General features: G+C 46.6%; 1 protein-coding gene across 1 annotated transcript in view; it reads left to right on the top strand.

The window, feature by feature from the left end:
• The first annotated feature begins 1,904 nt into the window (after positions 1-1,904).
• DCPS (decapping enzyme, scavenger) overlaps positions 1,905-13,944 on the top strand; it is a 74,820-nt gene continuing 62,780 nt past the window's right edge. The window contains exons 1-2 of the mRNA XM_003417417.3: positions 1,905-2,122; positions 3,960-4,134. Coding sequence (XP_003417465.1) covers positions 1,922-2,122; positions 3,960-4,134 — 376 coding nt within the window. The 5' untranslated portion in view covers positions 1,905-1,921. The remainder of the gene's footprint in view (positions 2,123-3,959; positions 4,135-13,944) is intronic.

The following is a 13,944-nucleotide window of genomic DNA, read 5'->3' as shown; positions in this document are numbered from 1 at the left end:
GCTAATGGTTATCATACTGGACAGCACAGAGCCTTCTAATGCTTCCAAACAAAACTATCATCTTCAAGAGTTAAATGCTTCTGAAGCCAACTTAAGATCTACAGTGCCTGCCTTAAAGATTCTTTATACTCTGCAGGCTGGTATTTTAACTGGACCTCTGATACCTGAGGCTGCCTATGAGCTCAGTTTTCCCTACAATTTCGTTCCATACCTCTCTCTCCCCCTTGCTCTCTACATTCTAGCCACACTAGCCATTTCTGTTTCTAAAACATGTCAAGCTCATTTCTACTTCAGGGTCTTTAACATCTCATATTTACTCTGCCTGCAATACATTTTCTGGTTTCTTCACATGGCTGGTTCCTTCTCATCATTCGAGTCTTAGCTTAAATGTCACCACCTGAGCAGGCCATCCCTGAGCACTTTATCTGAAGTGCCCCCTACTGCCAGGCTCTATCACATTATCCTGTTTTCTTCTATTCATAGTATTTAACCGTTGTCTAAAATTGTCTTGTTTACCTCACCCCAGTGCCACTTGAATATGAATTCTATGAAAGAGGAGGCCTCCCCTGTCCTGTTCAGACAGGACTGACAGTGCCTGGTATGTGGAAAACAGAGGCCCACTGAGGGTAGGTGACTTCACCAAAGCTGCACAGCTAGTCAGTGTACAACACCAAGGGAAAATGGACTAGCCAGAAATAATGACCACAAAAGAAACTTACAATGGCAGAAATTGTAAGTAAAATTTTATACGAAGAGGAGAAATCCTGATGGATGAATCACATCTGTGCAGCACATCACATTCCCGGGCAGCACAGCGGACATACCCGTAAAGTGATGCAGAGAAGGCAGAAGTCCTCAGTCCAGAAGAAAAGAAGCCGGCCTTGTAAATGGTGTCTGGTCCTGGCCACTTACCTTCCTCTGGCTTTTCAGCGCAAAAAAATGCTGAATCTATAAAGAAAGGAATTCATCACGATGAAAATGTTTGTAAAATAAAAATGGAAATGGTTAAAGTGTTTTATATAAAACAACTGACCAAGAGATAAAATTTGCTCAATAGCTTTGTTTTGGAAATAATTCTTTCACAATAACTAACCAACGTTGGTGTAATTCTGATTAAAACGTCAACATGTCGCTGGATGTAAAGGAGCCCTGGAGGCCCAATAGTTAAGGGGTTGGCTGATAACCAAAGACCTGGCGATCTGCACCCATAAAGATTACAGCCTAGGAAACCCTATGGGGCAGTTCTACTCTGTCCTACTGGGTCACTCTTAGTCTATGAATTCACTAGGAGGCACATAACATAGGGCTCCAAATGGTTAACTGATTGGCTGCTAACCAAAAGGCTGGAGGAGTCCACCTTTCTGGAGGTGCCTCAGAAAAAGGCCTGGCAATCTACTTCTGAGAAAATCAGCCATTGAAAACCCTAGGGAGCACAGTTGGAGTAATCATGAGGCGGAACGCAATCAATGACAACTAGGTTTTATTCAAACACGCTGTCACAGCATTCACAGGGTCCAAAGGTTGCCTTCCAGCACCTGCCTGGGGCGGCTGGGGGCGCCCTGTCTGGGAAGGGAGAGGATGCTGCGGCATCTCTAACCCATCTGTTCAGGGACTCGCTTCCTTCCTTAGCCTTCTCTTCTCTCCCCTCAGCACCGCCCTCCAAGTCAGGCTGGCCAGCAGGAGGAGATCGAGTGCAACAAACAACTTGAACTAAAAGCTTTCATTCCAGTCAGCTCACTGGGCTCAGATACTCAGACGCTTCCAGGGAGCCCGCCAGGATGCGCGGGTTCGAGCCTGGGCACTTTGGGACTTGCAGCCGCAGCTGTGCACCCGCCACCGTGCGAGGAAGAGACCTGGGGCGGCGCCAAGGGGGACGGGGCGGTGCTCGCATCTGCGCAGGCGCACTCCACCTCCCTGCAGCATGGCGGACGCACCGGCTCAACCCACCAAGAGAAAGCGCGAACGGGATGCGGAGGAGGCCGAAGCCCCCCGCACAGAAGAAAAGGAAGCAGGCGTTGGGAATGGTACCTCTAACTCCGTCCGCTTACCCTTCTCCGGATTTAGAGTGCAAAAAGTGCTAAGGGAATCTGCGCGGGACAAAATCATTTTCTTACATGGGAAGGTACCATCGGGCAACCTTGGGGTGGGGACGGGGAAGGAGTGAACCAATCATCTCCTCGATCTCGGCTGGAAAATACCAATCACACTGCTCGGAGAGGCGGCGTGCACCACTTGAATGGAGGTGGGGGGGGCGTAAGGGAAAGATTACCTGTGCGAGTAAGGGAATGGATGCACTTAGATCTAATTTTTATAAACTTCCTTCACTAAAAACAACAACCAACACTTGGGGAGTGTATAACCTATAAAGGTCCTAGGAACCTAGTAAATGCTGTTGGACCGTCTTGCTCATCCTTGTGCCTGGGCCAACGTAGAGACGAGGAGATGAGATTCCTGCTCTTCAGGACTTCTGCCTTAACGGAGGAGCCAGTTTATTCAATTGGTGATTCCACGGGGCAGTGGCGGTTCATTGGTAGAATCTTCCTCACCTTCCTTGCAGGAGACCTGGGTTTGATTCCTAGCCAGTGCACCTTACGTGCAACCACCACCACCTATTTGTAGAGGCATGAGTGTTAACCTTTGATGCTGAACAGGCTTCAGCAGAGCTTCCAGACTAAGACAGACTAGGAGGAAAGGCCTGGCGATCTACTTCTGGAAATCAGTCAGTGAAAATCCTGTGGATCACAATGGTCCCGTCAACAGCCGATCATGGGGATGGCACAGCACCAGGCAGTGTTTGCTGTCGTTGTGTATGGGGTGGCCATGAGTTGAGGGTCGACTCGATGGCAGCTAACCATTGTCAGTTCCATGTGAGACCAGGCAGGTACAGATGAAAAGTTACCGTCTCTGTTCTGCAGGAGTGCAGAGTGTCAGGGGAGACACCTGCATACATGACTGGCTCTAGTGCCAAGTACTCAGCTTTGGAGCAGGAGCTGAGGAGAGACTGGAGTCCGTCCCGGGAGTCAGTGACAGTGAGGAGGGCAGATAGCAGGTTTCCCCAGAACTCTCAGCTCTCATCTTTGAGAGTGGGCCCTGGGCCTAGGCTTCCATGGGTCTGCCTGTGTTGCTTATTTTTTATAATGTTCTGTCTGCTTCTCTCAGTCCCACTGGTCTTCAGCCTGCAGCAGCTGCTGAATACCTTAGCCTTGAGAGCCTTCAAGCTAGGAGTCAGTTGGGAGACCCAGATTCTAGCATCTGCTTCAACATTGGTTGTGTGACCTTTGGCAAGTCAGCCTGTCTCTGGAGCTCTCAGCTTTTTCATCTGTAAAATGGACAGAATTTGACAGAGGCCTTGTAAGCCTGAAATAAGACAGCTGAGAAGCTTTTCATCTTTTCGAAGAAAGGCGTGAGCTGCTGCAAGGGTTTGGTTTATGAGATGCCTTCTCTGGGAGAAGAAACATGAGTGCAATTGGGAAAACTGCCGGGAAGGAAATTTCTAGTGTTGGGATTTCAGAGGCCCTGGAAACTTCTTTTTTAATTGTGCTTTAGGTGAAAGTTTACAGAGCAAATTGGTTTCTCATTAAGCAGTTAACACAAATTGTTTTGTGACATTGGTTGCCAACCCCACCATCTGTCAACTACTCTTTACTTCTCCACCCCGAGTTCCCTATTTCCATTTGTCTAGTTTTCCTGCCCTTTCCTGCCTTCTTGTCTTTGCTTTTGGGCTGGTGTGCCCATTCAGTCTCGTATACATGATTGTATTATGAAGCACGTTCCTTACATGTGTTCTTGTTGGCCCTATAGACCTGGCTAATCTTTGGCTGAAGGATGGACCTCAGGAGTGACTTCAGTACCAAGATTAAAGGGTGTCCAGGGACCAGGCCCTGGCAGCTTCTGCCTTTGCTCTCCAGGCCTCCCCTGGCTCTCTGCCTCTGCCACCACTGATGATGTCTCTACCACAGGTGAACGAGGCCTCTGGGGATGGGGATGGAGAGGACGCCGTTGTGATCTTGGAGAAGACACCATTTCAGGTGGAGCAGGTGGCCCAGCTCCTGACGGGCAGCCCTGAGCTTCAGTTGCAGTTCTCCAATGATATCTACAGCACCTATCACCTGTTCCCTCCAAGGCAACTGAGCGGTGAGTGAGCGAGTGAGGCCAGAGGGGGCTGCATGTGGGGAGAGTGGGGATGGTGAGGGATTAGGTGTGGTGATCAGGACTCTCCATACCTGATTTGTATATATTCTAGCACAGTAGTTCTCAATGGAAGGAAGGAGGAATTTTTGCCCCCCACCCGCAAGGGACATTTGGCAATATCCAGAGACATTTTTGGTCATCACAACTAGGGGTGGCAAGTGCTACTGGCATCCAGTGGGTAGAGGCCAGGGATGCTGCTAAACATCTTCCAATGCACAGAACAGCCCCCCACCACGAAGAACGTTACCAAAATGTCAATAGTGCTGAGGTAGCGAAACCCCATTTTGGTGTAGTATGTTTTGAGGAGTGGGGGACGGGGCGTGATTCATGAGATAGAAAGGTTTCATCCACTAATTGAGTCATAAGAATTGTCAACACTTGTTAAACCCTTACTGTCGTGCTAGCCACCATTCTGAGTATTTTACATGTATTATCTAATCATCGGAAACCCTGGTGGCGTAGTGGTTAAGTGCTATGGCTGCTAACCAAAGGGTCAGCAGTTTGAATCTGCCAGGTGCTCCTTGGAAACTCTGTGGGCCAGTTCTACTCTGTCCTGTAGGGTCACTATGAGTCGGAATCGACTTGACGGCACTGGGCTGGGCTTTTATCTAATCATCTGAACAACTCTACGGGATAGGACTTTATAGGTGAGAAAACTGAGGTCTTGAAAGGTTAAGCAACTAGTCCCAGATCGCACAACCAGTAGGTGGCAGCAAAGCTAAGGTCTTTCAGTAGACTGAAGTCTTGCTCCCTGGACCGAGCAGTGTGCTGCTGAGTGCTGCAAAGATCAGTTACTTCCCGAAGGAGCTCTCTTTCTGGTAGGGGAGAGAAACAGTGTGATTGAGGGGGGCGGACTTGAGAAAGGCAGGAATTCATGGGTTAAAGAAAGAGGTTTTTTTTTTGTTCGTTTGTTTTTTTATGGTAATTATATAAGTAACAAATCATTTGCCATTTCAACAATCTTGACATGTTGAGTTCAGTGACATTAATTACATTCATGTTCAACCATCACCATTAAACATTTCTGAATTATTCCTTCACCCTTAACAGAAGCTCAGTGTCCCCAAGCGTTGTATCTACCTTTACCCAGCCCACCTACCCCTAATAACCTTTAGTAACCTGTAATAAACTTTGATCTCTCTGCATGTACCTATTCTAGATGTTTCATATAAGTGGGGTCATATAATATTTTTTCTCCTGTGACTGACTTATTTCACTCAGCATAAAGTTTTCAAGGTTCGTATATGTTGTAGCACGTGTCAGGAAAGAGTATTTTTGTTAGTTCGTTTTTAAATTTATTGTATCTTTTGTTGTTGAGAATATACACAGCAGAACACATACCAATTCAGCAATTTCTGCATGTACAATTCGGTGACACTGACTACATTCAAGTTGAAACCATTTTCACGCTCATTCCCAGTTGTTCTTCCCGAATTAACACGAACTCACTGTCCCCTAAGTTTCCTGTCTAACCTATTGAGTTGCTGTCATCAGTTTGATCCCATATAGATAGATCTTAAAAGAAGGAAAGAGGTTTGTATTTGGTTGCATAGATTTTATAATTTATCAAAGAGAAGAAGAAGACTATCCCATGCCGAAAGTCAAGCATGACGCATGCTTATTTTCTTTCAATGGTTAGATTTTGTTGGAAGCATGGCGGGGCCTGATTGACCTTAGAGATTACTTCCAGCCAGGAAATTCTGAAACCTGTTTTGTAACACATGATAGTTTTATAATATCCTTGGTCTTTTTATTTGCCCTCCAGCATTTTGGAACCAGTCTGGCTTTACGGATATCCTCCCACAGTGGATTTGATAGTTTTGGGCTTTTTTGCCCCTGAAGAAAGAGTGCTATTATTGTTGTGAGACAAGCAAACCTTTCACAACTGAAAGGAAAACAGCCTGGTCTTCCTTTGAAAGGGAGCCAGATTAATTGGTTCAAGTTGACGGAAGTGGGCAATTGTATTTACCTCCTCAGGGGTTGACATTTAAGCAAGTATATTCCTCCACCTGGGTTAGGTGAAACATGACAAGCCACTGTGGCCAAACAAGGCTAGGGCAGCTGCTGAACTGCAGGTCTGAGGGTGTTTGGCTGCCTATCCTCTCTCTTGCCTTCCCCAATCCCTCCACCCATGCTCCCTGCCCCTAGCCAAGGTCCAGAGGATTCTGTCCAAAGAGTTACCCTGAGAATTCATGACCTTCCCTTTCTTACTGTGTTTTATTTCAGTTTTTCAGTTCTTCTGTGGCTGTATACAGCTGGCTGTGGTTGCTTCCATCTCTTTGTATTTTTAATGTTTTGTTCCAATATAAGAACTGAAAGAGTCACTTCTCAGCTTACTGCAGGCCCTCTTCCGTGTGAAAAACCCCAAAGGTCTCTATAACGCTTCCCCCAATACCTGGCAGTCTCACACGTTAGCTTCTCTTTTTCAGGGCTCACTGGCTTCTTAGCAAAAGTGTTAGCATAGGTATAGTGCATTATACTTTTATTTTCCTACCCAAACTAGGCATGGTGATTTAGAATAGTTGAGAAGCTCTGACTCATGGTGACCCCATGTGTGTCAGAGTAGAACTGCACTCCATAGGGTTTCCAAGACTGTGACCCCTAGAAGCAGATCACCAGGGCTTTACTTCCAAAGTACCTCTGGGTGGGTTTGAACCACCAGCCTTTCTGTTAGTAGTCAAGTGCTTAATGATTTGTGCCACCCAGGGACTCCTAGGATGATTGGCAAATTAATAACTTGCTTCAGGGCTTGGTGCCAATCTCTCTCCTCTTCTTTAGCTATACAGACTATTTTAGATCAGGGATTGGCAGACTCTTTCTGTGAAGGGCCAGAGAGCTAATATTTAGGCTTTATAGGCCACGTAAAGTCTCTCACTTCTTCTGTTTTTTTTTTTTTTTTTTAATTGTGCTTTAGGTGAAAGTTTACAAAAATTTATACACATACTGTTTTGTGACATTAGTTGCAATTCCCACAATGTGACAGCATGCTCCCACTTTCCATCTCTGGTCCCCGTTGTGCTTTTGACCACTTCCTGTCTCTTCCTGCCTTTTCTTCCTGTCTCCCAGCAGGACCCACCCATTTGGTCCGGTGTATCTGATTGACCTAAGAAGCACACTCCTCACATGTATTATCTTTTGTTTTATAGTCCCACCTATTCTTTGTCTGAAGAGTGGGCTTCAGGAATGGTTTCAGTTCTGGGTTAACAGTGCATCCAGGATCCATAGTTTTGGGGGTTCCTCAGTCTCTGTTAGACCATTCAGTCTGTTTTTTTTTTTTTTTTTTTACATGAATTTGAGTTCTGTTCCACACTTTTCTCCCACTCCATCCGGGACTCTCTGTTATGTTACCTGTTAGGGTGGTCTTTGGTAGTAGCCGGGCACCATATAGTTCTTCTGGTCCCAGGCTGGTGGAGCCTTTGGTATATGTGGTCCTTCAATCTCTTAGGCTAATATTTTCCTTATGTCTTTGGTTTTCTTCATTCTCCTTTGCTCTTTTTTATATTTTTTTGGCAGGCATTTTAAAAATGAAAAAGACTCTTAGTTTGTGGGTTGTACAAACACAGGCCATGGGCCTGATTTGGCCGCCTGGCCATCATTTGCCAACCCCTGTTCTAGATTTGCCACTCAGTGTGGTCTGTGGACTAGCAATATTGTCACCTCCTCAGAGCTTGTTAGAAATATAGAGTCTTAGGCCCCATCCAGACTACAGAATCAGACTCTGCGTTTTAGCAAAGTCCCCAAGTGACTCATAGGCACATGAAACCTTGAGAACACTGGTCCTTAGACATCATCCATGTGCCATGCTTGTTTCTCCATCCCTGACCACTTGGAGGTCTCACAGGTACCTCAGGCTTCACATGGCTCAAGAAGAGCCCCTGATTGTTCCCCCTCACTTGAACCTCCACTTTTCCTCAGTCATCCCCATGGTAACCGTGTCATCCAACCAGTTGCTCAGGCTGAAAACCAAGAAGCCCCCCCGTAGCAACTTCTGTCTTTCCTCCCCTCCCCACTGTTGTCACTGGGAGTCTTCAGTAGCCACCTGCCGGTCATCCTGTTCCCATCTTGTTCACCTCTCATCCGTTCTCATACAGCAGCCAGGGTGATCATCTAAAACCAGGAAACAGACCCTGTCACCCCCTCCTCCCCCTACTCAAAGCCTTCCAGTGGCATCCCGTGGTGCTTGGAGTTAAATCTAAATGTCTTACTAACACCTGCAAGGTCCTGCATGATTTGGCTCCTGGTTTTCTGACTTCATATTCCTCAATTACCCTTTTACCCCAGTGGCTTCTTTCCATTCTTTGGTCAGCCAGACTCTTCAGGCGTCTTTGCACCTCTTGTTTCCTTTGTCTGGAATAGTCTTCTGCAGCTCTTCATGTGGATAACTCTCAGCATTCAGGTCTGTCACTCTCGTGAGCTCAGGTTCCCTCCTTCCTCAGGTGTCCCAGGAAATCTAAATTCGGACCCCTGCCACCGGTCAGCTTCTGCCAGCTTCACTGCTTAATTTATGTCATTTTTCACTGTCATTTTCTGTGCATGCTTTTGCTTGCTTATTTATTGGCAGATTCCATGAATTAGAATATATGCTTCAGTAGGAAAGCTTGGCTTTTTTTTTATTCTACCTTTTTTTTTTTAATTGTGGTAAATATATAGGTAACCAAACATTTGCCATTTCAGCATGTTCACATGTACAGTTCAGTGACGCTGTGTTCATCATGTTGAGCTGTCATCACTAGTATCTGTTTCCAGATTTTTCCATCACCCTTCACAGAAGCTCAGTGTCTCCTGAGCGATAAGTCTCCCTCTCCCCCGCCCTCCCACCCGCTGCGGTAACCACTTATACACTTAGCTCTGCGTATACCTGCGTATTCTGGAGATTTCACATGGATGGAATCATACAATCTCTATCTTTTTGTGACTAACTTATTTCCCTCAGCACGTTTTCCAAGGTTCATCCACGTTGTATAGCATGTAACAGAATGTATCAGAGCTTCATTTTTCTTTATGGCTGAGTTTTTTTTGTTGTTGTTGTTTTGTTTTCTGATAAAACCAAAAAACCAAACCCAGTGCTGTCAAATAGATTCTGACTCAGAGCGACCCTACAGGACAGAGTAGAACTGCCCCGTAGAGTTTCCAAGGAGCGCCCTGCGGATTCGAACTGCTGACCCTTTGGTTAGCAGCCGTGGCACTTAACCACTATGCATCAGGGTTTCCTTGTTTTCTAATATGCCTTATTTTTAGAGCAGTTTTAGGTTTACAGAAAAACCGTGCAGAGAGTACAGAGTTCCCTATGCTCCTCCAATCCCCCTCCACACTATTTCTCCTGGTATTAGTATCCTGCGTTCATTTGGTACAATTTGTTACAGTTGAAGAATCAACACCGATACATAGTTATTAACTGACATCCATAGTTTACATTTGGGTTCAATTGATACATTGTTATTAACTGACATCCATAGTTTACATTTGGGTTCAATTGATACGTTGTTATTAACTGACATCCATAATTTACATTTGGGCTCAATTGATACATTGTTATTAAATGACGTCCATAGTTTACATTTGGGTTCATTACTCTTTGTGCTGTGTAGCTCTATGGGTTTTGACAAATGCATAATGTCATACAGAACTTTGGCCTTTTCACTGATGTATCCCGGACACATAAACCTGTTGCCATAGAGTTGATTCCGACTCATAGAAACCGTATAGGACAGAGTAAAACTGCCCCATAGAGTTTCCAAGGCGCACCTGGTGGGTTTGAACTGTCGACCTTTTGGTGAGCAGCTGTAGCACGTAACCACTATGCAACCAGGGTTTCCCCCTAGCACATAGTGTATAGAATATACTTGGTGTAAGCTGCTGTCAAGTTGGCCCCTGACTCATGGCAACCCCATAAACAATGGAATCCAATCTTGTGACTATGATCACAGTGGGTTTTTCATTGGCCGATATTTGGAAATAGATGACCAGGCCTTTCTCCCTAATCTTAGTCTGGAAGCTCTACTGAAATCTGTCCGCCATTATAGCGACACACAAGCCTCTACTGACAGACTAGTGGTGGCTGCATATGAGGTGCATTGGCCGGGAATCGAACCCAGGATTCCCGCATGAAAGGCGAGAATTCTATTACTAAACCACTGCATAAAACATACTAGACATTCGGTAAATATTTGTCGAGTGAATGAAGAAGTGTTTTACTAAAACAGGCAGAACCTCGGGAACAATTGTAGATTACGCTGGGTGTAGCCTTTCACACTTTGCAGAACTTTTTTACGTATACTTTGTCATGTGATTTTCACAGCAACTCAGTGAGGTAGGTATTATGATCTCCACGCGACAGATGAGGTAACTGGGACTCAGAGAGGTTAAATTGTGACTTCACCAAGGTCACACAGCTCTGAGGAGCGGCAGAGCAGGGGGATTCCAGCCAGGTATGTCTGGTTCCAAAGTCTCAGCTTTTTCCATCCAAACGCAGGGTGGTGTTCCACGTGAAGTAATATTAATGTAAATGACAAAATCAAGCTTAAAATACCAGGGCAAGGCTTCCTTCTATTACACATAACGTCGGCCAGCTCTGTGATAACTGACAGTAACTGTGCTTGTAGAGTTTATACTGTGGGGAGGGCAAAGCGCAGACGCACAAAGCCAAGTGAATAAATAATTACAAATGCTTCGTAAGAGCCAGAAGGAAATATACAGGGCTGTGAAGAATTTCGGAGCCCTCGTGGCCCAGTGTTTAAGAACTTGGCTGCTAACCAAAAGGTCGGCAGTTGGAATCCACCAGCTACTCCTTGGGAACCCTGTGGGGCAATTCTGCTCTGTCCTGTAGGGTCACTGTGAGCTGGAATCGACTCGTCAGCAGGTTTGGGTTTGGTTTGTGGTGGAGAATTTCAGTTGGACCTGGGGTGCTGCCTGCCAGTGGGCCTTCGTAGATAGAAACACAGGGTACCAACAGCATGTCTGCTCACGGATGGTGCAGGGGTCAAAGGTGCTTCAGGTGGAGCCCCGCCAGGTGTTCTTTCTTCATCTGGACAGAGCTACGGCCCTGTTCTCAGCCCTAGCTGAGGCTTCACCCCCAGAAATTCTGATTTAATTGGCCTGGGGAAAGTTTTTAAAGCACCCCTCTCCAGGTGATTCTAATGTGCAGCCAGGTTAGAACCACTGGCCTAATGGTTAAGAATATGGTCTTTGGAGTCAGACAGGCTTGGGTTTGAATCCCAGCTGTGCCACTCATTAACTGCATGACCTTGGGGAAGTTACTTAAGCCCTGTGAACACAGTTTCCTTATCTCTGAAATGTGAGAATCAAATGAGCTAATGCAGTTAAAAGTATTTAACACCTATTAAATAGTAATAGCTGCTGTTATTGTGAGGATGTGCTGGGCTCTATGCTGGGCACTAGAGCTTCAGAGATGAATAAGGTACCATCCCTTCCCTCGCGGTCTTGTAGAGGGGACCACAAGTTATTATAAAATGTAATAAAGTAAGGAGTCCCTGGGTGATACAAACAGTTAACACTCTCAGCTGCTGACTGAATGGTTGGAGGTTCAAGTTCACCCCGAGGTGCCTCAGAAGAAAGCCCTAATGATCTACTTCTAAAAAATCAGCCGTTGAGAATCCTCTGGGGCACAGTTCTGCTCTGACACACGTGGAGTCACTGCGAGTCGGAATCAGCTTGCTGGCATCTGGTTGGTTGGGCGGTCAAATGTTAGACATACAGTGGTAGAAATCTGTAGGGCATAAAGGGGAAGCGTTGTCAGAAAAAGGGTGAGGACTGAGATGGCTGTTTTCATCGATGCAAGGTGCAGTGCGACGAGCTTCTTTATACGTGGCCTTTCTGGCCCTGGGTTTGTAGTTCTGCCAAGATGATTTGCCAGGCCACAGTCTTGCAAAGGGATTGGATATGCAAATAAGGTATGTGAAACCCTTGTGAGGATTGGTCGATTACTGTGAAAATTAGGTGACTGTGGCGTACTGAGGGGATTGGTCATTTATGGTCTTGGTGGGAGTAGGCTTGTAAAAGGGCCAATCCCGCAGAGGTTGAGGGGGATCTCACTACCATCAAGAAGAAGAACTTGGAGCAGAGCACGTCCTTTGGACTTGGGGTCCTTGTGTTGAGAATCTCCTAGACCCAGGAGACAAAGAGAGCTGTAACACTGAAGATGGGGAGAGACGGTGCAGCAGCAGCATGAGTGGCGGGAGCCACGAGGCTGGCACAAGACGTCTGTGGTGGGGTGTCCTGGCCCATGGAGCAAGAGAGCTGAGTGCCTCTGGTCAGAAGCCTTGCTGGTGGAGTAGGGTGCCTCTGGGTGCTTGTTGGCAGAGCTTAAGAGCTGTAACACTTGCTCCCCGAGCAGGGCAGAGGCCGAGAGGGGCCTGGCAACAGAGGCTGCCGGCTGGCACAGCCAAGAGGAGGCTGGCCCTGCTGGGAAGCACAGCCTGCCTTCAGGCATGGTTGAGAAGGAGCTGAGAGCTGGTTGGAAGTTGTGCGGATTGAAGAACTGTATCCTGAGTTGTTCCTGTTACCACCAAGTTGATTCTGATCTTGAGTTGTAAGCCTGTTCCTCAATAAACCATGTAGTTGTGAGTATGATCTGTGAGTTCTGTGTGGCGATTGCAATGAATTATTGAACCCAGCAGAGAAGTAGAGAGTGCTGTGGGGGGGACAGCTGATGTCAGAATTGGTGAAAAAGCTGGGAAGTGGAGGTGTGTCTGACCTCCACCTCATAGGAATTAGCTCGGTGATTCTCAGTCCCCCTTCTGAAGTTGGTCAGTTTCTGAGGCCGCTGCACTATACAAGGTGAGTAGATACTGTCCAGGTGTCCAGGGTAGAAAGGGTATTCTAGGCAGATGGTGCAGTGTGAGCAAAGGCCTGGAGGTTTTCCTTGTGGAACTACCGTGGCCCAGTGTGCCCTATAGCAGGGAAGTGGAGGATGATGAGAGGTGGCTAGAGCTGGATCATGGAGGGTCTGATTACTAAGATGTTGTACATGGTAAGCTGGAAAAGGATCTTAAGCCAGAGACTGACCTGGTCAGATTAGCATTTTAGGCAGAGTGTGTAGGATAGATGGAAGGCAAGAGAGATTGGGGTTGAGGGGACCAGTGAAGAGGCTGCCCAAACTGGACATGAGTGGTCACGTGGGATATTGGGAGACTGGAGCCTTGCACTGAGACAGTAGTAGTGGGCTTTATGGAGGTAGATGCCACAGAGTTTGATCACTGCCTGGATGTCAGGGATAGAGGTCCTTGAAGGCAGACCTGTTTCCAGTCCCAGCAGCCAGACTCATAGTGCTGTTTTGTTAATTGCTGTTGAGTCGGCTCCGACTCATGGTGACCCCATGTACAACAAAACAAAACATTGCCTGGTCCTGTGCCATCTTCATGCTTGAGTCCACTGTTGCAGCCATATGTATTTTGAGTGCCTTCCAGCCTAGAGGGCTCATCATTTTCCAGCACCCTATCAGATGACATTCTGTTATGATCCGTAGGGGTTTTCACTGGCTAATTTGCAGAAGTAGATCACCACCAGTATTCAGATACCAGGAGGGTCACCGATGGCAGACAGGTTTCAGCTGAGCTTCCAGACTAAGACAGACTAGGAAGAAGGACCTGGCGGTCTACTTCTGAAAAGAATTAGCCAGTGAAAAATCCCTACGAATAGCAGTGGAACATTGTCTGATATAGTGCCAGAAGTTGAGCCCCTCAGGTTGGAAGGCGCTCAAAATACAAAAGGGAAAGAGCTACCTCCTCAAAGTAG

This window comes from Loxodonta africana, chromosome 15, assembly GCF_030014295.1.
Source record: "Loxodonta africana isolate mLoxAfr1 chromosome 15, mLoxAfr1.hap2, whole genome shotgun sequence".
In the NCBI taxonomy this organism is placed as follows: Eukaryota; Metazoa; Chordata; class Mammalia; order Proboscidea; family Elephantidae; genus Loxodonta; species Loxodonta africana.
Note: the sequence above shows the minus strand (reverse complement) of the source record. Positions and strands in the feature narration are given on the sequence as shown.